General features: G+C 41.4%; 1 protein-coding gene across 1 annotated transcript in view; it reads right to left on the minus strand.

The window, feature by feature from the left end:
- LOC149138280 (Peptidase S41 family protein) overlaps nt 1-23968 on the minus strand; it is a 446406-nt gene that overhangs the window by 83182 nt on the left and 339256 nt on the right. Inside the window, 1 exon segment of the mRNA XM_089447421.1 lies at nt 22337-22420. Within this exon segment, the coding sequence (XP_089303547.1) occupies nt 22337-22420 (84 nt within the window).

The following is a 23968-nucleotide window of genomic DNA, read 5'->3' on the forward strand; positions in this document are numbered from 1 at the left end:
AAATATCGCCAATAAAATATCGCGATATTTTCGGCTCCCGAAAATATCGAGATATTTCCGAAATATCGGCGTCGCGCGACGATCAAAAATATCGCCCGGTGACTATAAAAAATTTCTGCACGAGCTATAAAAATCTGATTTTGGTTTTTTTTCATATCATTTTCATTTCTGATTGCTAGAGAATGAAGGGGAGAGCTATCTGGTTGCTGCCAAGGAGGGTTTGAGCGTTCTAGGCCCTAGTATTGATATGCTATTCATGGTAATGTTAAATTCTTAAAGTAGAAGTGACATTCTCCTTAATCTTCATTTTCATCCTTTTACTTAAATTTTTAACATTACCATGAAATGACTCAAGATGTTTGAGAGTGGTTCTGGCCTCATTGGATTTTATATGGAAAAATTAGAATTTTAGATTTCATTCAAAATGCAGCAGACTTATCAGTTTTTTAAGATTTCAAGATTGGGAGATTGTAATATTTCCAGGTGACACCACTTGCCCGGGCTACCCCTGCCACCAATAAAGGACGTGGTCTACCTCCTGTAGCTCCTACTTCTAGTTCTTCAGCTTCTAGAGCATAGCAAACTCCACTGTCAACTCCACCAGCACCAGCATCTACATCTAGAGGGAAAGGGAAAGCTATGGCATTTTCTCGCAAGAGGGGCAGAGGAAATCAATAGGATTAGACTTTAGTTATTTTCTTATGTGCTTGTAAGTTGTACATGAACAATGAACATTGAATATTCATGAATCAAGACCAGGCATCTCACATTCTAATTTCTAAATAGTAAATTTTGATTCTATTTATTTTTTTAAAGTGAACTATGAACTTTGAGAAGTAATTATATTTTAATTTGATTAGATAAGCTACAACTTGCAATTTAATATGGATAAAAAACTATATTTCGGTATATATATATATATATATATATATATATATATATATATATATAAAACATGTCCCCCGTGTCTTGTTTTCAGGTCGTTGCATTTCGTATTGAATACTCGTATTTACGTGTCCTCTGTGTCTCGTGTCCTCGTGTCATGTGACTTAGCTTAGACAATATTGATGTATTGTCTCCGTGGAGGGTGGAGTCTGAGGAGCCCCTCTTGGAGGAGTCACCTTCATGGTTAGAGCCAGTGGCAGATGATCCATTAGAGCAGTGGCAGCAAGAGGAGGACTCGGAGTCAGAGGAGCAGCAACACTCAGAGGAGGAGCAGGAGGAGGAGGAGGAGGACACTGCGGGAGCATCGGCATCAACACCATCTGCTATAGATATAGGAGAGCATAGCCCCATACCTAGCACTCATTATTTGACATTAGGTGCAGAGGTAGGGTCAGGGCCTCCTACTACTAGGGGCAGGCCTGGCAAACAGCCCATCATGTTTTCTCGTAAAAGGGGCAGAGGGCAGTGATTTCACATAGATAGCTGCTAGTTTTATTTGTTATGCTACATATAACTCATGATGATGAGATACTTTTATATATGTGATGTTATTTTGTATTTGGTTCTCCACATTTGAGTCCTTGAATGGACAATTATCAGGGATCAGCAGGATTTGGTATCGCCTTTGATGTAACATTTCTATTTGACATCACATATATCAGTGTTTTCTTCATATTTATGTGCCAATGTGTTTATTTCATGTTGTTATTGCTTTATATGTTTAAAAATCTTTAAAAAAATGAATATATTATGTATTTTTTATGCTTGCCGATATTTGCCAATATTTTCGCCGATATTGCCGATAAGATATTTTCTGGACCCTCGCCGATATTTTCCCGATACCAATATTATCAAAACTGGTTTAGTTCATTGAGTGCCTCCGTTCGGAGATCTCACCCTTAGCCCCGGGGGACTTCGAGTGCTTGCTCGGGCAAGGTATTTCTATCGGTATTTCAGCAGTAGTTTTATCAGCATTTCAGCAACAGTTTCATCAGCATTCTGGAGGACTACACAGCACTTGGAGAGAGACGCAATTCTTTTTGGTTGTAGTGCTGGATTGGGGTCTTGCAGGTGGAGTTATGCTGGGAGATTGAGCAGGGGTCCAACTCTTATCTCATTGGAGGATTTTTGACAGGAATTCAGTCAGTGTTTCAGGCAGAATTTAGAGGGGTTTTCTTCAGTGGCAGTGCAAGGCATTGAGGAACTGCGCAGAACCCCAAGAGGGTGTTTTTCGGGGGTCGGCCATTCCAGGAAATCTTTCTGGGTTTTTCTGGGTTTCTTGAGTAGAGCCCGAATCCAGAGTTTCAACTTTTTCCGAGGAGGGGAGCAGCCCCAAATCATCATTTGTTTACTAGCAGCAGCAGCATCCACGCAGAGAAGGCCATTCTTGTCATTCGGAGAATATTTCTTCACTTGCCTTGTGCAAGTCGAGGTGCCATCTGTCTAATCACCTCTTCTACTCATTTTATTGCTAAGTATAATAAAATGGCTTAGCATTTCTCGTTGCATTTCTTGTGTATCTGCTTATATTTCCGGTTTACATTATTATATGTTGTTCCACTGTTATTTTATCACTTTTGGGTTATTATATCATTTGCACATATTTGGTTGGAGTTTTTGCTGGGGTTTGAGGAATATTCTGGGTTAGGGATATTACATTACCATATGCCATCATCCCATGCTTGATAATACCTTTGTCAAACTTGATTGGGAGTTAGAGAAAATATATCATGCTGACAATCCAAGGAAACCCAACAATGAGATTATCTATAGATCATGCTAGACAGGAAGTGATGCAGTGTTGGCATCTTTTCTTCCCCCCCTTAACAGAACAGATTCAAAACGAAGAAATTAGGCATAGCTCAAAAATATTGGGTACTTCAAATCTTCCATCAATGCATTTTCAAGACAAAGCAATAGGATTTACAATAATTGCATCATCATCACCATCACAACTAACCAAGAAGAAAAGAAAAAAAGAAAAGAGATATAAAAAATGAATCACCAGTTTTGAGCAGGATCAACCCTCAACGCATCAATAGTCGAAAAAAGAAAAGGAAGAGGTTTGGTATATCTGATGGCCATAAACAGGTTAATATTGGGGCAAGTCAAAGTCCCAAGATAGTCAAAATTGGACAAGGCACACATCAAAGAAAGAACCTATGGACTTGTTTGTGAGTAGGCAGGTTCTCAAGAAGGATTTCACCAAAGACATCTGATGCCATGGGGCATCTTTTTGTATCATATTTCTTAGTCTATCCCTTGTCATTTTTGTTTAATTAGTTTTATTTCATGAATAAATTGTCATTTATGCTCTTAGAATAAATTTCAATTTCTTCATTTTTGTACTTTATTTCATTTGATGATATTTTGAATGGATACTGTTGATATATGTCTTTTGTCAATGGATGTAGATTCCAGATTCTTGCACACTATCACTTCATATCTAGCATGCATCCCCATGTGGAGCCAAATGTTGACAACTAGAGTGGCACCTGATGATTATATGAAGACTCCATGCTCAAGGATGATCCAGAGGACACTTGTACCATCTGATATCATCAGTCAACAGATTTTTTTAACTTTACTTCTATTTTCTCATCATCTTTCTTGTACCCAAATTCCACACCCTGCGGGGAATTGTAATAAGTAATACTAGTAATGATGAGTTTTGAGTCTGTAAAAGGCCTAAGATGTTGGGACTCGATCAAAAAACGAGTACACCTTGGAGTGTTTTTTTATCTGGTTAATTATTCCTTCATTTTTAGAGGCGAATAATTTTCTGGGGTTTTTCACTCACTTTTTACCCCAAAGTCGAGGCGATGGTTACCATACTAGATCACACAAAAAAATTCATGAAATTTGGTTAGGTCTACGTAGTCATTTTTTAATTTTTTTGATTTTATGCACTGCAGAAATTGCTAATAAAATTGTATTTGTAATACAATAAGTGATGTCTAGAGAAGTTGTATGGGATATGAGTAATAAAATTTGCACCTCTCACCCTCAACTTTTTACTATTACACACTTTGAGGGGTTAAAAATGTAGTTTGAACCCTGAAAACCCACTTTTCTTAAGTTTAGTGGAAAATCTGGCAATTAATTAAGCCAGAAATTAAATAAATGTTGAAAAATAAATATCCACACATGCTAAATGTTGTGGAAATGAGGTGCAAAATTATGGAGTTAAAGTGAAGTCCCAAGGTGATGTGGACTCCTAAAATCAAGGAAAGGACATGCTCAGACATAATCGAATTTCTGGCATTAAATGAGAAAGTTGCTTACTTGGAAATTCGAATTTGTGAAGTTAAGGCACATTTGGGAGGATATGGGAGAATATTTGGTGGAGATATTTGTGGAAAATTATTCCCACATGGGTTACCACCCATCTACACTTGTCATTCCATCATAAAATTTAAATTTGGCACATAAGGGAAGAAGAAAATGATGTCCACTTGCCATAATTCAATTTTTACGCTTGGCATTGGAGCTCCATTCAACAAATTTGAATTTCTCTTTGGAATTGTCGCCTCATGCCACTTGTTTAATCACTTCTACATTGGGATTTGCTCCCAACTCTCTATATAATAGAGCCATGGGCTATCATATTGTATCATATTATTACTAGCTATTGTGCTTGCGGAAGCACTATTACCTTGTACACTTTCAGAGATATCAATAAAGACTTTGGGGTTTCATTCATGAGGTGTTCCTCCTTTTTGAGTGTGATGAATTGTTGATCATTGATATAATTTCTTTTACTCATGCTTTGATCTAATTTGTTTTCAAATGCTCTTGTAGATTTGTTAATGTAGAGCTCCCTTGCATTGACATTTGATTTAGAAGTATGTGTTGAAGTTTTTAAGTCTAACAATTAGAAACCCTCCATGCACTTTACTGATTTATTCCTACCTACTTGCTCTGTTAATTAACAAATTATTTACCATGTAAACACTGAAAATATATACAAGTTGTTGATTTCGAGTAACATCAGATGTGCTCTGGCCACGAAATTTGGTGGAGAGGCTAAGGCACATGAGATCTCCAATACCCATAAAGGGTTTGGACAGATTCTAAACAGTTTGGGAGATATTAAAATAATTAATATTTTTAATGGAGTCCCTAAGTCCAAACTTAGGGAAATTAAAATATTAATGTGAATCAATATAAAATTGTGTTAGAATGATCCAAAAGTCATCGATCAAGCCAGATCTAATCTTAGTCGTTGATTAGGGACTTAATCTCGGTCATTGATTTGTCAACGAGAAAAGTATAAGAGAATCCTTGAGGGTCACTTGGAGAACACACCCAGAGATCAAGATTTTGACTTTCTGGGGCTTGGTTTGCTGAGAAAGTTGAGAGAGTGATCTAGAGTTGCAGCTGAGGGGCAGTGAATACAGAAGCAGAGAGGTAGAGATAGTGCCAGGAGGATCAGCGCAACAGCCGAGAAAGCCGACGCAGAGGGTAGAAGCCGGAACAACCGGGAACTGCTAGAACAATCGGGAAAGCTAACGCAGAGGGCAAAAGTCGGAACTGCCGAGAACAGTCGGAACTGCCGAGAACTGCCGGAACTGCCTGGAATGCTGACTCAGAGGGCGAAAGCCAGAACTTCTGAGAACAATCAAAACTGCCAGGAACTGCCGAGAAAGTTGACGTAGAGGGCAGAAGCTGGAACTATCGAAAACAACCGAAACTACTTGGAACTGCTGGAACTACCGGGAAAGCTCACGCAAAGGGCAGAACAGGCTGACGCTGGGGTTTTTCGTGGGGAAGATTGGAGCCGAGGTGTTGACGGAGTGTTTATCCGGGGTTTCAGCCGAAGCATCTGTCTTCGAAGGAGAGGTACTACTGCCGAGATTTTTCTTTGTTGGGTGAGCTGGATTTGGCACCCAAATTGTGTTTTGAAACTGCTTAATAAATCAAACCCTCAGATTGCTGCACCGGTTTTCCCGCATTGGGTTTTTCCGAGGACATTAGTCCAAAAATAACAGTATCATTTGTGTGCTTGTTTCTGTTTCCTTCAATTGATGATCTGTAATGTGTTGAGCATGTACTTGTGTTTATTTTCAGTGTTTACATGGTAAATAACTTGTTAATTAATCAGAACAAGTAGGAAGGAATAAATCATAAAGTACATAGAGGATTTCTAACTGTTAAACTTAGAAACTTCAACATGGTATCAGGGCGTGGTTGCAAATCACAGGAGAACTGAGGACATCAGCTGAGCAGAGTAGCAGCAGCAGAAAACAGTTGTCCCGAGTGACAGAAGTTGTTCCTAGCAGCAAAACAACAAGGAAGGGGAGACGCAGTGCCTGCGCCATCAAGTTCGGGCCAAGAAGAGGATGCGCAGAGGCTGAGGGAGGCAAAGACAGACTCACGTTGAGCCACGCAGAGGCCAGGAGGGCTGACGCAATTGGATTAGAGAGCTAGTTTGCCGGTGCTGGAACTGCGCAGAGCCTAGGAGCTCTCACCTTCAAGTTGCTGGGATTTAGGAGGCTGTGGATAAGTTGCATAATGGAGCTGGTGGGGTATTGTTGTCAGAACAGTACCTAATAGGGCAAGGCCAAGGAGGAGGGAGTTGCTATCGAGGGTTTCTAGCCGAGAAATCTGGATCAGTGGTGCGGTTGCACAGACGATCAGAGTAGGGGGCATCTCGACATCAGCAGAAGGATTTCCAGGAGGGAAATCGAGGCTCAAAGGGAGTCACATCGAGAACTTCCAGGAGGGAAGTAGAAGAGCAGCAGAATGGCACTACACAGAGTAAGAGACCAGGACAGACTGGACAGAGCCTCAAACTTTGTAGTCTGGAAGGCCAGAATCTTATCCGTGCTTGACAGAAATCGTGTCAAGCACTTCGCCTTGAAGACAATAGCAGTCCCAGTTGACCCAGTTGACAATGACAGGTATGAGGAAGCAATGGCAAGGGCCAAGAGTATCATTCTTGACGGGGTCAAGGATCATATAGTACCACATATTGTCGAGAAGAATATGACATAGGAGATGTGGGAGGCCCTGACCAAGTTATATCAGCATACTTTCATGCAAAGGAAGATGCTCCAAGAAAATCAGCTATGGTCATACCAGATGCAGAAGGGAGAACAGATCGACACCTTCCTCGGTCGATTGAAGGAGATCCGAGATCAGCTAACTGCCATAGGGGCCACACTAGATTTAGAGTTGATGGTGAGAACAACCCTAAATGCAATCTCAGAAGACTGGGAGATGTTTGTCCAGAGCATACTGGGCAGGGCGACCCTTCCAGATTGGGAGGAAATGTGGGTGGCTCTTCACGAAGAAGAGATCAGGAGGGTGACCAAGACGGGAAGCAGCAGCAAGGGGATCAAAATTAAGGAGGAGGAGGTGGATGTTGCCCTAGCATCTGAGGGTAAGCAAGAAAAGCGAACGAAGAAGGACCTCTCCAAGCTCAAATGCTTCCACTGTAGGGAGTTGGGTCATTATGCAACCCAATGTCCGAGTAAGGAGCAAGGGAGAGGCTTCCGAGACCAAGGCAGCGCCAGCAAGGGCAGAGAAGGAAGTGGAGACAGACAATGACTGTGCCATGAGAACACACACCACTTGAGTGAAAGTGGGGAGACATCGGGCTATGGTCAAGAGGACTATAGAAGATGAGGGGCAGGATCCTTGAAGTACCCAACCTCTTGGATTATAACTGGCTACGGGAGCCTCGAAGAGGAGTAGCAGGACTAGCGGATGTCATTAGAGACGGATGAGGATGGAGTGGAAGAGAGAGCTACAGTGCAGGATTCCCAGGACAGCGCGAGGCTACCAGGCTGCAATAGTGCAAGAAGCACAAGAGTGTTGCACCAGTGCAGGATGGCACAAAGAGGTGTGCAACGGTGATAGATGCAGGGAGTTGTTGCAACAACGCAGAGGTCAGAGAGAGAGCACTTGTCAGCGACAAAGGGAGCTTCTGCATCGGGAGTGTCTCTATTGAAGTTTCTAAGTCTACTAGTTAGAAACCCTCCATGCACTTTACTGATTTATTCCTACCTACTTGTTCCATTACTTAACAAGTTATTTACAATGTAAATACTGAAAATAAACACTAGCGCATGCTCAACATATTACAGATCATCAACTAAAGGAAACAGAAACAAGAACACACAATGACACCATTATTTTTGGAACAATGTCCCTGGAAAAACCCAATGCGAGAAAACCGGTGCAGCTATCTGAGGGTTCTTTTATTAAGCAATTTCAAAGTACAATCTGGGTGCCAAATCCAGCTTACCCAACAGAGAATTTACTTGTCAGTAGTACCTATCAATATAAGACAAATGTCCCGACTGAAACCCTGGATAAACCCTCCAGCAGCTCCTCAGCTCCAATCTGCCCCAGAAACCCCAGCGTCTGCCTCTCTGCCCAGTGCTGGTCCTGTGTCAGCCTCAGGAAGTCCTTTGTCGGCCTTTGGCCCTCTGCGTAAAAAACGTTGGCCTCTCTGAAGCACTGCGCAACTCCTGGCTGCCTCTGCGTGGTCCTGTGTGAGCCTTGGCTGCTACTGCGTCACTCTCTCTGGCTCCTGCGCTGATCTCCCAGTACTATCTCTGCCTCTCTATCTCTTTGTACTCAATCCCCCTCATCTACAACTCTGATCACTGATTTTATCTCTCTTAGCAAACCCCGCTCTAGAGAATAGAATGACTGATCATCTGGTGTACTCTCCAAGTGACCCTCAAGTCCCCTCTTATACTTTTCTCGTTAACATATCAACGACCGAGATTAAGTCCCTAATCAACGGCTAAGATTAGATTTGGCTTGATCCATGTCTTTTGGACCATCATTCTAACACAGTTTCATATTAATTCACATTAATATTCTAATTTCCCTAAGTTTAGACCTAAGTCACCTGACAGGGGGATTCGGGACACGTAGGATTCGAGATTCGTGGTGTCGGATTCGGACACGCTGACCCCCCGGAATAGGACACGTTAGGACACGTTATATATTATTTTATTAAAATATATATATATATATATATATATATATTAAAAATTAGATATTATCATATTTCTTACACAAATTTTAATTAATGATACAAATTTATTGATTTCAAACATAGATCTTCATCTATACCTATTAGCATGCATAGTACATACAAAATTCAAATAAATGTCAATGGTACTGGTCACATAAATGATAAATCTATTAAAAAAATAAATCATGATTCATAATTCATAACTAAAAGACAACTTACAACTACAAGATAGTAAGATAAACACACTGACAACTTTAGTTTTCTCATTAAGTCATCAAATCACAGTGTGTTACATAGGTAGTGTTGGTGCAATGCCAATGGCAAATAGAAATAGAAAATATAAAACAACTACAGGTATACAAGCCTCAAGGCATCAATCAGCATCAGAATCAGCATCACAGTCCCCATCATCATGGTCCCCACTGCTCTCCTCTACATCCTCCTACTCCACTATATCCATAGTCGCCTCTGCATCTACTGGTATGGAGGTTGACCCCTCTAAGTCATCAAATCTAACAGGCTCTAGCACTGGATCATTGAGATCCATGTTGGCCAATGCCAACTCAACAGTGGTATCCAGACCCATATCATCAGGAATAGTGTTACTTGGGAGTGGGAGCGAAAGTGGGGAGCGAGAGCGAAAATGGGAGCGGGAGCGACATATTCAGAAGCTCTTGGTTTGGTGCTCTTGATTAAATACGAGTTCCATACCCTAATACATGACAAAATTCAATGGAAACATTGCAATCCCCCAATCCTAAAATCCTGAAAAACTGATAAGTCTGCTGGATTTTGAATGAAATCTAAAATTCTACTTTCTCCATATGAAATCCAATGAGGCCGAAACCACTCTCAAACATCCTGAGTCATTTCATGGTAATGTTAAAAATTTAAGTAAAAGGATGAAAATGAAGATTAAGAAGAATGTCACTTTTACTTTAAGAATTTAACATTACCATGAATAGCATATCAATACTAGCGCCTAGACTTGATCATGAAGCTGCCAAAATGCTTTACTCCTTGCTCCAACAGCACAAATCACTTGCCAACAGCACAAATCACTTGCCAAATGACAATTTTAATGAGCAAACACGCCCTTTTCATTCCCACGCTGAGCTTAGCGAGTCCTGGAAACCGAACACGTGTCCTAAAATCGCGACACGCTTTTGAAATCGCGACACGCCCTCGGACACGACGTGTCCTGTGATTTGGACACGAATCTGGACCGAATCGTGTCAGATTCGCCGGATTCGGGATTCGCAGGGGGTTTAGGACGAATCCGGTGACTTAGGTTTAGACTTAGGGACTCCATTAAAAATATTAATTATTTTAATATCTCCTGAACTGTTTAGAATTTGCCCAAAGCCTTTCTGGGTATTGGAGATCTCATGTGCCCCAACCTCTCCACCAAATTTCGTGGCTAGAGCATATTGGATGCTACCACAAATCAACACTCCCTATTAGCGATGATTGTGCTCCAGTAATACTCCTCATTGAGCATTACTCTAATCATCCGGCATCAGTCCCTGTGTTGATGTTAGGCCTGCTGCCCACCACCCTCTGCACTGTTTCATCCTATACTACTACCCATGGCCCTGCCACTGCCACTGCTGCATCTGTACTGCAACTCCCTCTGCATCCGTGTTGCTATTGGTCCTTTCTCCCAACATTGCATCCGCACTGCAACTCCTCTCATCATGTTGCATTGTGCTGCCCACTATTGCACTGCAACTCAGTTACTAAGAAGTAAGTAACTGATCTTCCAACTCTGACCTCTCTGTTGGGCTAGAAACCCTCCTGATGCTGAAGCTCCCTCTGCCGCTGACAAGTGCTCCCTTTGTGACCTCTACGCTACTGCAACAACTCCCTGCATCTCGCACCATTGTACACCTCTCTGTGCCATCCTGCACTAGTGCAACACTCCCGTGCCTCTCGCACTATTGCAGCCTGCTAGCCTCGTGCTATCTCGGGACTCCTGCACTGTAGCTCTCTCTGTCGCTTCATCCGCATCCATCTCTACCGACATCAGCCAGTCTTGCTACTCCTCTTTAGGGTAGCAAGGTTTAATCCAAGAGGCTGGGTACCTCGAGGATCTTGCCCCTCGTCGCCTGTAATCCGCCTGACTACAACTCGACGTCTCCCCACTTCTGCTCAAGTGGTAAGTGTGCACTCATAGCACAATCATTGTTTGTCTCTACTTCCTTCTCTGCCCTTGTTGGCGATGCCTTAGTCTTGGAAGACTCTCCCTTACTCTTCTTCCTTGGACACTGGGTCACATAATGACCCAGATCCCCACAGTGGAAGCACTTGATCTTCGAGAGATCCTTCTTCTTCCGCTTTTCTTGCTTTCCCTCAAATGCTAGCGCAACATCTTCCTCCTCTTTGACTCTGATCCCCTTACTGTTTCTTCCCACCTTTGATTGTCGTCTAATCTCTTCTTGGCGAAGAGCCACCCACATCTCATCCCAAGGTAGAAATATCCCTCTGCCCAGTACACTATGGATAAATACCTCCCAGTCTTCTGAGACTGCATTCAAGGCTGTCCTCACCATCAATTCCTGATCCGGCGTGGCTTCTGTAGCAGTCAACTGATCTTGGATCTCATTCAATCCTCCGAGGAAGGTGTCAATCGATTCTCCCTTCTTCATCTGATATGACCTCAATTGATTTTCTAGTAACATTCTTCTCTGCACAGAAGTATGTTGGTACAATTTATTTAGGGCCTCCCACATCTCATTTGTCGTTTCCTTCTCGGCAATGTGTGGTACTACATGGTCCTTGACCCCATCAAGGATGATGCTCTTGGACCTCGCCATTGCCTCCTCGTACTTGTCATTCCCAGCTAGGTCGACTTGGATAGCTATCGTCTTCAAGGCGAACTACTTGACACGATTTCTGTCATGTATGGATAAGATTTTGGTCTTCCAGACTGTGAAGTTTGACGCTCCATCTAGCTTGTCCTAGTCTCTTACTCCGTGTACTACCATGATGCTCTTCTACTTCCGTCCTGGAAGTTCTCGATGTGACTCTCTCTAAGTCTCGATTTCCCTCCTGAAAATCCTTCTATCAATATCGAGATGCCCCCTACTTTGATCGTCTATGCAACCGCACCACTGATCCGGATTTCTCGGCTAGAAACCCTCGGTAGCAACTCCCTCCTCTTGGCCTTGCCCTGTCAGATACTGTTCTAACTATAGTACCTCACCAGCGCCACTCTGCAACTTTCCCACAACCTCCTAAACCCCAGAAACCCGGCCTCCTCAGCCAACTGCATCAGCCCTCCTCGCTTCTGCGTGGCTCTATGTGAGTCTCTCTTTGCCTCCCTTAGCCTCTGCACTGCCTCTTCCTGGCTCACCCTTGATGACGCAAGCACTGCATCACCCTTCCATTGTTGTTGCTCTGCTAGAAACAGCTTCTGTCACTCGGGACAACTGTTTGTTGTTGCTATTGCTCCGCTCGGCTGATGTCCTTAGTTCTCTTGTGATCTGCAACCATGCACTGATACAATGTTGAAGTTTCTAAGTCTACCAATTAGAAACCCTCCATGCACTTTACTGCTTTATTCCTACCTACTTGTTCTGTTACTTAACAAGTTATTTACAATGTAAATACTGAAAATAAACACTAGTGCATGCTCAACATATTACAGATCATCAACTGAAGGAAACAGAAACAAGCCAACACAATGACACCACTATTTGTGGACCAATGTCCCTGAAAAATCCAATGCGGCAAAATCGGTGCAGCTATCTGAGGGTTTTCTTATTAAGTAATTTCAGAGTACAATCTGGGTGTCAAATCTGGCTTACCCAACAGAGAATTTCCTTGGCAGTAGTACCTCTTAGTCTGAGACAAATGTCCTGGCTAAAACCCTGGATAAACCCTCTGGCAGCTCCTCAGCACCAATCTGCCCTAGAAACCACAGCGTCTACCTCTCTGGACTGCATCAACCTCTCTCTGCCCAACATTGGTCCTGCGTCAGCCTCTCTCTACCCAGCGCTGGTCCTGCGTCACCCTGAATGAGCCTGCGTCAGCCTTCTGGCCCTCTGCGTCAACAGCGTTGGCCTCTCTGAAGCATTGCGCAGCTCCTGGCTGCCTCTGCGTGGTCCTGTGTGAGCCCTGGCTGCTACTACGTCACTCTCTCTGGCTCCTGCCCTAATTTCTCGACACTATCTCTGCCTCTCTGTCTCTCTGTACTCCCCTCAGCTGCATCTTCGATCACTGATTCTATCTCTCTTATCAAACCCCGCTGTAGAGAATAGAATGACTGATCATCTGGTGTACTCTCCAAGTGACCCTCAAGCCCCCTCTTATACTTGTCTTGTTGACATATCAACGGTCGAGATTAAGTCCCTAATCAACAGCTAAGATTAGATCTGGCTTGATCCATGTCTTTTGGACCATTCTAACACAGTTTCATATTAATTCACATTAATATTTTAATTTCCCTAAGTTTAGACTTAGGAACTCCATTAAAAATATTAATTATTTTAATATCTCCTAAATTGTTTAGAATCTACCCAAACCCTTTCTAGGTATTGGAGATCTCTGTGCCCCAACCTCTCCACCAAATTTCGTGGCTAGAGCACATCCGATGCCACCACAAATCAACAGTCTCTAGCCTGACAGAGATGTCAGAGTTGGGAGATCAGTGACTTACTTCTCAGTAACTGAGTTGCAGTGCAGCAATTAGCAGTGGTGGTGCTATGGGCAGCACGATGAGAGGGGATGCAGTGCAAACGCAGCAGTGGCAGTGACAGGGCCATGGGCAGCAGCACGGATGCAGAGGGAGCTATCGTACAGATGCAGCAGTGGCAATGGCAGAGCCATGGGTGGCAGTACGAGATGCAGTAGTACAGATGATGGGCAACAAACCTAGCATCAGGGACCAATGCTAGATGATCAGAGTAATACTCAGTAAGGAGTAATGCTAGAGCACAATCCTTGCTAAGAGGGAGTGTTGATTTGGGGTAGCATCGGATGTGCTCTAGCCACGAAATTTGGTGGAGAGGCTAAGGCACATGAGATATCCAATACCCAAAAAGGGTTTGGGCAGATTCTAAACAATTTGGGGGATATTAAAATAATTAATAATTTTAATGGAGTCCCTAAGTCTAAACTTAGGGAAATTAAAATATTAATGTGAATTAATATAAAACTGTGTTAGAATAGTCCAAAAGTCATGGATCAAGTCAGATCTAATCTTAGCCGTTGATTAGGAACTTAATCTCGGTCGTTGATTTGTGAACGAGAAAATTATAAGAGGAGGCTTGAGGGTCACTTGGAGAACACACCCAGAGATCAAGATTTCGACTTTCTCGGGTTGGGTTTGCTGAGAAAGTTGAAAGAGTGATCTGGAGTTGCAGCTGAGGGGCAGTGAATACAGAAGCAGAGAGGCAGAGATAGTGTCGGGAGGATCAGCACAACAACCGAGAAAGCTGACGCAGAGGGCAGAAGCCGGAACTACCCGGAACAGCCGAAACTGCCGGGAACTGCCAGAACAGCCGGGAAAGCTAACGCAAAGCATAGAAGCCGGAACCGTCGGGAACAGCTGGAATTGTTGGGAACTGCCAGAACAGCTAGGAAAGATGATGCAGAGGGCAAAAGCTGGAACTGTCGGGAACAACCGAAACTGCCGAGAACTGTCGGAACTGTCAGGAAAGCTGACGCAGAGGGCAAAAACCGGAACTGTTGGGAACAGCCGAACTACCAGAACTGTCGGGAAAGCTGACGTAGAGGGCAGAAGCCGAAACTGCTGGGAAAGCTGACATAGAGGGTAGAAGTCAGAACTGCCGAGAACAGCTGGAACTATCAGAACTGCTAGGAAAGCTGACAGAGGGCAGAAGAGGTTGACGTTGGGGTTTTTCGTGGGGCAGATTGGAGCTAAGGAGTTGCCGGAGAGTTTATCTGGGGTTTCAGCCAAAGCATCTGTCTCCAAAGGATAGGTACTACTGCCGAGATTTTTCTCTGTTGGGTGAGCCGAATTTGGCACCTAGATTGTATTTTGAAACTGCTTAATAAATCAAACCCTCAAATAGCTGTACCGGTTTTCTCGCATTGGGTTTTTCCGGGGACATTAGTCCAAAAATAATAGTATCATTTGTGTGCTTGTTTCTGTTTCCTTCAGTTGATGCTCTGTAATGTGTTGAGCATGTACTTGTGCTTATTTTTAGTATTTACGTGGTAAATAACTTGTTAATTAATCAGAACAAGTAGGAAGGAATAAATCAGAAAGTACATGGAAGGTTTCTAATTGTTAGACTTAGAAACTTCAACACAAGTGCATGCTCAACACATTACAGATCATCAACTGAAGGAAACATAAACAAGCACACAAATGACACTGTTTTTTTTTACTAATGTCCCTGGAAAAACCGAATGTGGGAAAACCGGTGCAGCTATCTGAGGGTTTTATTATTAAGCAGTTCTTTTCTGAGTACACTGGGTGCCCAACTGGCTAACTCGACAGAGATAAAAATCTGACAACAATACCTCTCTTCGGAAACAGGTATTCGGAAAGCCTGCTCCACGAAATCCCTCTCCAGCACAATCTGAAGCTCAGCGTCAGCCTTGCTAGCCTCTGCGTCAGCCTACTGAGGCTCTGTGCAACCTCTCTAGCTCTCTGCGTCACTCCTGTAGCCCCTGCATGGATGACGCAGGCCTTTCGGGCTCTGCATGGCTCCCTCTGGCTCTACGTCTGCCTCTCTCTGCTTCTGTGCTAGTCTCTTGACACTGTCCCTACCTCTCTGCCTCGTACTCACTGCCCCTCGCTGCAACTGATCACTGATTCTATCTCTCTTAGCAAATCCCGCTCTAGAGAATAGAATGACTGATCACTTTGGTGTGTTCTCCAAGTGACCCTCAAGCCTCCTCTTATACTTTTCTCATTGACAAATCAACGACCAAGATTAAGTCCCTAATCGACAGCTATGATTAGATCTCGCTTGATCCATGTCTTCTGGACCATTCTAACACAATTTTATATTAATTCACATTAATATTTTAATTTCCCTAAGTTTAGACTTAGGGACTCCATTAAAAATATTAATTATTTTAATATCTCCCAAATTGTTTAGAATCTGCCCAAACTATTTCTAGGTATTGGAGATCTTATGTGCCCTAACCTCTCCACCAAATTTCGTGGCTAGAGCACATCTGATACTACCCCTACTCAACAGTATGCTCTAGGTATGGAATGCTCTAGTTGGTTTCAAATAAATCTTTAGAGTTTCTTATCATTGTTTATTGCTAAATCTATATGGAACTAATTCTTGATTGAAGTTTTGTAGAAGGAGCATCTTGTTGGGATCAAAGAAGCAAGCGTTGGGGGAAGTCTTTAGAGAGACCAACCCACTCTTGATATATTCTCAAAGGAGCTCTCATTTGTTCTTTGAGCCTTCATAGTCTTATTTTACAAAGTGGTTTTGCAAGGATTTTGGGACATAGCTTGCACACAAGCCAAGTCAATTTTATTTAAATCATTTATCTCAAACTCTTGTGCTCATATTGATTTTATTTTGCTATTGAAGAGCATGTTGAAAATTAGGCAAGGATAGGGGTCTTGCTCTAATTCCTTGGTCTAATTTTGTAGAATATTTGTAGATATGATTTGCTAATATTTCTCTCTATTTTCCACTAATTTTGAGGGTTGGTTTTGCAGAGAAAAATCAGAGCTTTTTTTTTGCACCCTTTGCTCATCTTTGTTGGCAGTATTGAGGGATTGCATGTTTGGAAACTACTAACACTTGTTGCAGACCCTTAGCGCTGATTTTGGAGCTATTGAAGACTGATTTTTCTGCTGGCCGTGAGCTAACAAGGGGCAGCCTTCATCTCTGTTGGGCCGTGGGCATTTGGAAGAAACTTTCACCTTGTTTCCCTTGCATAAGGGCTACCATATATCTTTGTTGAAGGGAAGATCATTCGCTGTCCCAAAATTTTGTCATAACAGCCATCAAATCTGCCCTTTTCTCTTCCTTTGTTGGCAGATTTCATCATCTCAAGAGGCTACATTTCCAAGACATTATTTTGAGGAATTTCTCTTGTATTCCATTGCCAAAGTTTTGTGAAATCCTGTCATTACTTTCTCAAGAAAGGGGGTCTATTGTCCAAGTTTTAATTAATTATTGTGAAGACTCTCCTTGAAGTTTAGTTGAGAACTTTCAAGGGCCCTCTTCTTATTGTAATATTAATAAAAGATATAATTTGTTTGGGGAAGCTTGGGATTTCTCCCATGGCATCCTATCTCCCCATTTAGAGGGAAGCTTCTCTTGGGTGGATTGACTTTGCATGGTTTAAACTTTCACACTTCATTCAATCGCATGCATCTTTAATGTTCTAAATTGCTCAACACTCACATTAATTCTTGGGATTAACATATCTTTCTCATTTACTTATCCATTTGCAAGTGAACTTATCTAGTTTGTTATTGCAAATTTCAAGTGCTTGCAATTGTGCAAATTTCAATTTCTTTTTCACTTATATGCAATTTACTTTTGCTCAAGCTATAACTTGCAATATTTGTTTATGAGCAAATTTTCTTTACATGCATTCAAGTTACAAGCAAGTACTTACTTTAATTTACAAGCTTTGATTAGTTCACTTTCTCATTTCCATCTCTTTACTTGACAGAGTGATTCATAAGTTATTTTGGAGCATGTTTATTTGGAAGCAATATTGCAATTTCACATTTGGTTACTTGCTTTCAAGCATTTTGTGAAGTATACAACTCCATTTAAATTTCTTGTCAAGTATCATTTAGATAATTCCATTCTAATTTTCCTTTGAACTTGCTAATACAAGTTACTTTAAGCATTGTCATTTTACATTTACTCAAGCATCTTACTTAGGCTCATTTTCAAGCATCTCTAAAATCAACCTCCAACTTAAGTTGGTTGTATAAACTTTAGGGACCCTCCACCCCTATTGACTCCTCACTGTGAGATCCGGATCTCTGGGCAAGGGTGAGGTCTAGGGATAGGAGTTCAATTGAAACTTTGTTTTAGAATACAAGTAATAAAATAAACCAAGACCACATCTACATCACAACTTAACTTTACTTGCAAATGCAATTCTCGTATTTATGCTATCTTGGATTTATTTGAGTCTTATCTGCAAATATCATTTTTATTTCAAGAAGCATTTATTTTACTATGCAAGTATTGTGAATTCCTTTATTTTTGCAACTATTAGCTTTTCTTGTACTTGGAATATTCTCATTGGTGCAACACTATTTCAAGTTACTTCATGTATTTGCTACTTTGATGATCATTTAGCTCATGAGTTATTGATCTTATTATCTTGTTACTTGAGGTTTTCCAAGTACCATTTTCTTTATAGTTGCAAGTGATATTTAATATTTATATGCTCATATTGATCTAATATTGACTTGTTTTAAGTGGATTACTTGTTTGTTTCTTTTGAGCAAGTGTTTATTTTGATGCAGTTATTAAGGCACCGGTTTTACATGCTTATCTTTGAATTACGTGTTGATGATTCTTGGGAATATATTTCATTTCATATTTTGTATTTCCCATCATGCTTGTTGAACTTGCTCATAATCTTGAAGTAATCCAATTTAACTCTAACAACTCTCCTAGAAACTCATATCACTTTTAACTTAACTTTTCATTAGGGACCACCCCCCTTAGCTAACCTAGGAGATAGCCTGAACAGAGAGAGTCGAAAACTGTGTGACAGCCCCTTCTCTTAGTTCCCTACCACCAACCACACCTTGTGGGGTTGAAGGTTTTTCTCACTGACTTTTCGGTAGGTGTAGGCGGGAGGTGATAACAGGGCAGATCACAGTAGAAAGAGTCATGGCATCTAGATGATAGAGGATTGCGGAAATCTAGATCAAATTGGAGGTTATAGTTATGAATGATAACATCATGTTGTGAAATGGGGAAGTTAGTCTTCCCCATGGGCTTCATGAGCCATTCTGGGATTTCCTCCATTGAATATTAGTGATGAGAAACGGAAGAAGAATGAGAAAGTGGATTAAGAATTTTATTTGCACATTTCTCAACTTCACAATCACCGCAAAGAGGCACCCGCATTGGGACTAGAAAAGGAGGAGGACAAGGAACAAAAGTAATAATAGGTTACTTATTTGAAATTAAGGTGTCTCATGACTCACAAGAGTTGGGGAAGTAGGAAAATCAGGGAGTTCAGGTTCATCATGTAAAGAGATAAGAACCAAGCGCTCAAACTCTTGTTTCAAGAAATCCTGATTCATGTCTTCTTCAGAAATTTCACAACAAAGGCGAAGGAATCGAACAGAAAAATCCTCGATTGATTCATTAGGCTTCATTCTTAAGAGATTGATTCTTTCACAAACATCTCGACAATTGTACCTTTCAAAGGTTTGATGAAGATCCCCGAGGAACTGATGAAGGGAATGGATGGAAGCAGGTAGCAAGGTATGGCACCATTGATTAACACAGCCTTCAAGGGTGAGGAGAAAAGCATAGAAGCAAACTCTTCATCATTGATTTCGTAGGATTCACAAAATTTAAGAAAATCAGAAATGTGCTCAGATATGGATGTTCCATCCTCACCATCAAACTTTAACTGGAACAAGTGATAAAGAGGCTCATCAGGGATTGAAAATTGATAAAGGGAAGAATTAGCGAAACACCCCAGGAGTAAGATTTGAGTATGAGCCATTTTAGATAAGAGGTTCAAACTAGATTCAACGAGCTCAGCTTGTCATCTACCCTCCTTCTAGTGCCACTGTTGACGGTGTTGGAAATCTGTCAACCAAGGGGTCTCCTCGATGTGAAGTCTCAATTAGACCTCATACCGTTTGGTGTAGGAGCCCCATCTGTAATATCAGCCGATTCAGCCCGGTTGCCATATATATTAAAGATATGCCTTGGCTCTAACTATCAGCAAGAGAGAGAGGGATGCAATGGCATCTTCGAAAAGCAAGAAAGTGTGGTTGGTGAGTGTTCAGTTGTAAATGTGTCAAGGTTCTTCTACTACAGAGGGGAGAAAAGTGATTCTCTAAGTGAGAGGTAGTAATACAACCCAATAAGGGACACACACGAACCACAAGGATCCGTCTAACATCCAGCGAAATAGTCCACAGAGGATGCGACGGTCGTTACAACTAACGAATGAAGAAAGCTCTGTCTAATCTCTTGCGGAATAGTCCACAAGGATGGAACAACAATGGCAACCATTACAACACATTCTTAATAAGATAAGTACTAAAAACAACCGAAATAGTTCAACTATCTTAGCACATGTGAAAGCAAACATGAAACACAAACATTCGCAGAATAGTCTTACAAACATTCATAATCCCTACATGAAGAAGGTGTTGGCCTTGAAGGCTTATGTTATTAAGTAAAAGTTCCACAACACATGTTTACAATGTACATCACTAGCTCCAGTAATGAGAATTGGAGCCACTCCTTGCTCCTCAAAGAATTATCTTATCACTCTAATGCCTTGCGGGAGGAGCCAAGGTGAAAAGTCCTTTGCTCATACAATGAGGGAGTATATATAACCAAGGGTGGCTCTTTGACTACCCTCATGAATGTTTTGACTTCCTATGAATTTTCAACTTACATGACTCTTTACATTCCATGCATGTCCTTTGGACTTCCACTTTACCATACATTTTGTATGCAATATACATGATCCATAATAATGAGGTGGCATATGACCACTCATAACATGACACTGCCGACATGGATTGCTTGATGATGTGTTAATGTCAAGCCACTGTTGCTGCTAAGTGTTGGATGTGCCCTTGAAAATGCTTTTCTTTCCACCTCTGCATGGCTTGGTGATGAGAAATCTTCAATGATCTCAAGTCTTGCAAACTAATGTCCCTTCGCTTTTTCTTGATCGATCAACTTGTAAGTTCGGCTGCGAGAGAGTCTTTGAGTATGCTTCCCTCCTTCTCCTTCTTCATTATCTTGTCATGACATGATAGGGTACTTGTTCTTGCAATTCACTCATGACGAAACAACATCAATCCGAAAACCCCCTAGTCTAAGATGATTCATTCTAATCCACCAACTGAGCCCGAAATATGTGACAGGATGGGAAGAGGGACTCAGTGACTGCATAGTGCGCAGTTCCAGCAGCCAAAGGAAAAGCTTGAACCCTGAGACTGCGTAGTGTGCAGTTCAGGAAAGTCTGAGGGAGAAGACTGCACAGTTTCCAGAGCCAGTGGGACAGGCTGAAGGGATGGGCACTGGGAGAGCTCACTGTGTTGTTGCGGAGTTGTGTAGTTCAAGGGCTCAGGGAATGAGCTTGAGGCTTGAGGTTGAGAAGTGCGCTGTTTAAGCCGGGCTGAGGGACAAGACTGCACAGTTTTGGAAGCTAGTGGGACTGGCTAAGGGAATGTGCACTAAGAGGAAACACTGCGTAGTTTTGGGAGATAAGGGAGGCAAGGCTATTGCGGAGCTGCGCAATTCAAGGGCTCAAGGGATGAGCTTGAGGCTTATGATTGTGCAGTGCTCAGTGGAGGCCAAGCTGGGAGAAATGACTACGCAATTCTGGAGGTGAAGGCTGAGGCTTGGGCACAAAAACTGCACAGTGCAGCAGTCCTGGGAGGTAGGAACTGCGCATTGCGCAGTCCCAAGCAGCAAGGTCACAACTAGAGGACTGAGACTCCGCAATTCGCTTCTCAAGGGACGCCCGGTGAAGCTAGGTTGCCCGGTCAGGAAGTTTTTCTGAAAATGGCTAAGTGTGGGATTAGTGAGATCGATGTGAATGGCAATGAACTTTGACTGTGATCACACACTTAGAATATTTGACAACACGACAACATAGATCATCCAAATACATGAACAAAGCATTTCCCTCTGTACGCCTGCTTTATGACAAGTTACAACAAGTGCGACACCAAAGATGTACTTTGCGGTGACCATGACGACACTTGTACGATAGTGCTCAAAACTTTGGAAATGAGTGCAACGGGTACTTACAAGGTTAGAACAACTCATTTGCACAAAGATGACCTCTTAGAACCACCAAAACAGGCTTATACACAGGATACAATAGCCAACATGCTAAAAGACGACACTTTTCCCATCTTGCAACAAATGAAATGAGTTTCAAAGTTTGCGACAACAACCAAGAAGATCAAGGAAAGCTCTGAAATTGGGTACAGGTCAAAATTTTCGAGGGTGTTGTAGCAGCTACAACAGAGAGTCAATCTGTAACACAGGACTTGTTGTTTTCCACTTGAATAACTTACCATTTGACCCTGTCCCATCTCTAATCTAATCTTATTTAATTCTTGGGTCATATTCTAACTTCCGAATAGGCCAATTTTAATGTTAATAATTCTTAAATGGATAAAATGGTAAGCAATTCTCTTTATTGAGCTTTTCGTTGAGTACTTTGGACAAAATTCCACAATAGAAAATAACATACCATAAGAGGCATTGTAATCAACATAGGGCTTTCAGCAAGGATGCTATTCTGTGAATCAAGATCTCGTCCAATGGTATATAATACCTGGTCAATATTTCAAACAAAATATAAATTGTGAGTCATGACATAGGTTACTTTTCTAGAGATGAAATATATAGAGAAAACTAACCAGCCCACATGAAGTGCATATTTCAGAGTAGGCAATGCACCTAACTTGTTGAAGAGATTATAACCTAGATAAATTTCATCAGTGCATGCCAATAAAGTATGGAAAAACAATACATTATGACGTGTTCAGCAAAGAGAATCTTTTAGATGTCCCATTGGAGACATGAATTGCAATTTGCTTGACTACATGCCAATAAACTAAATAGATTAGATAACTTATAAAGTAGATAGATTTCTTTAGCACATACCAATAAAGTATAAACTAGATAAATCACTTATGTACATACCAATGAAATATGGAAAAAGACTACATTACGATGTGTTCAACAAATAAAACCTTTATTTCTTGAAGTCTAGAAATTAGATGTGCCAATGGACGTATATGTCTTTCAATTAATAAATATTACGTAAAGGTATCTATATAATAAAACAGTACTAGATAGTAACATATTAATTCAACTTTACAATGAAATTTATTACTAAAAAAATATCCCAATCTCAATTAACCCTTATATATCCATTAAAACTAAAGTATCTGTATGTGTTATGACCCTAATGGGGGTATATATGGGGTCTGTTATCACAGAAACCTGCACAAGTAAACTTGCAAACAACCAAAGGGAAACCAACCCTTGTCGCATTTCGAAGGCCTATTCTTTCAGACTGATAGTGTTCTAGTGTCAAAGGAGCATCTCTAATGACCGTATGCTGCTGTCAAACTAATATTTCTGAACATATTCCAGAGGCAATCAACACACTAAAAATCACTCAGGCAGTCCAAAAACAGTGAAGAGTGAGGATAAATTTATATGATAGTTTTTTAATGGCTGAGATCAGATTCCAGAGATACTTATAACCGTGAAAATAAACAATCAATGCATGAAAGAAAGTGCATTTTAAGTGAAGTAACTTCAAAGTAAATGCATGAAAACCACACTAAATTATGAACATTGAAAACAATTAGATCAACAAAGCCAAGAGATTTAGAGAGTTAAGATGAAGCATAACTATTTCAAATTACTTATTACCCAAGAGATTATCTACATCATAATGAGTGATAGGTGACAGGCTGCCATTCAGATCCTTGCTTGCAGTAGAGGTTGTAGTCAAGACCCTGTGGATGAAAGAATGAGAGACTTTCCACTGCTAACAGTGTCTCCAAGAATGAACTATATAACCCCTCAACTACTTCTCTAGACCACAAATATAGAGCTGTCTCCTCCCTCAAACAGGTCTACCCAGCTGTTCAAAGAAGGCAAGAAAAGGCTAGGAAGCCTAAAAGCTCTACATGCACAGTAAGCATCACCTTCTCTTTTGCTTTTAGAATACTTTTCTCCTTTTCCAGTTTGACTTTCTGCTATTCTAGATGACTTTTTCTTTCTTTCCTTGGCCAATAAAGCTTATCCCTCTTTTTCACTTTACAGCTGTTATAAGAAGACTCAACGGGGATGTAGGTCAAACATT

This window comes from Pinus tabuliformis, chromosome X (assembly GCF_031772625.1).
Source record: "Pinus tabuliformis cultivar Carrire ecotype Pingquan chromosome X, CPIR1, whole genome shotgun sequence".
In the NCBI taxonomy this organism is placed as follows: Eukaryota; Viridiplantae; Streptophyta; class Pinopsida; order Pinales; family Pinaceae; genus Pinus; species Pinus tabuliformis.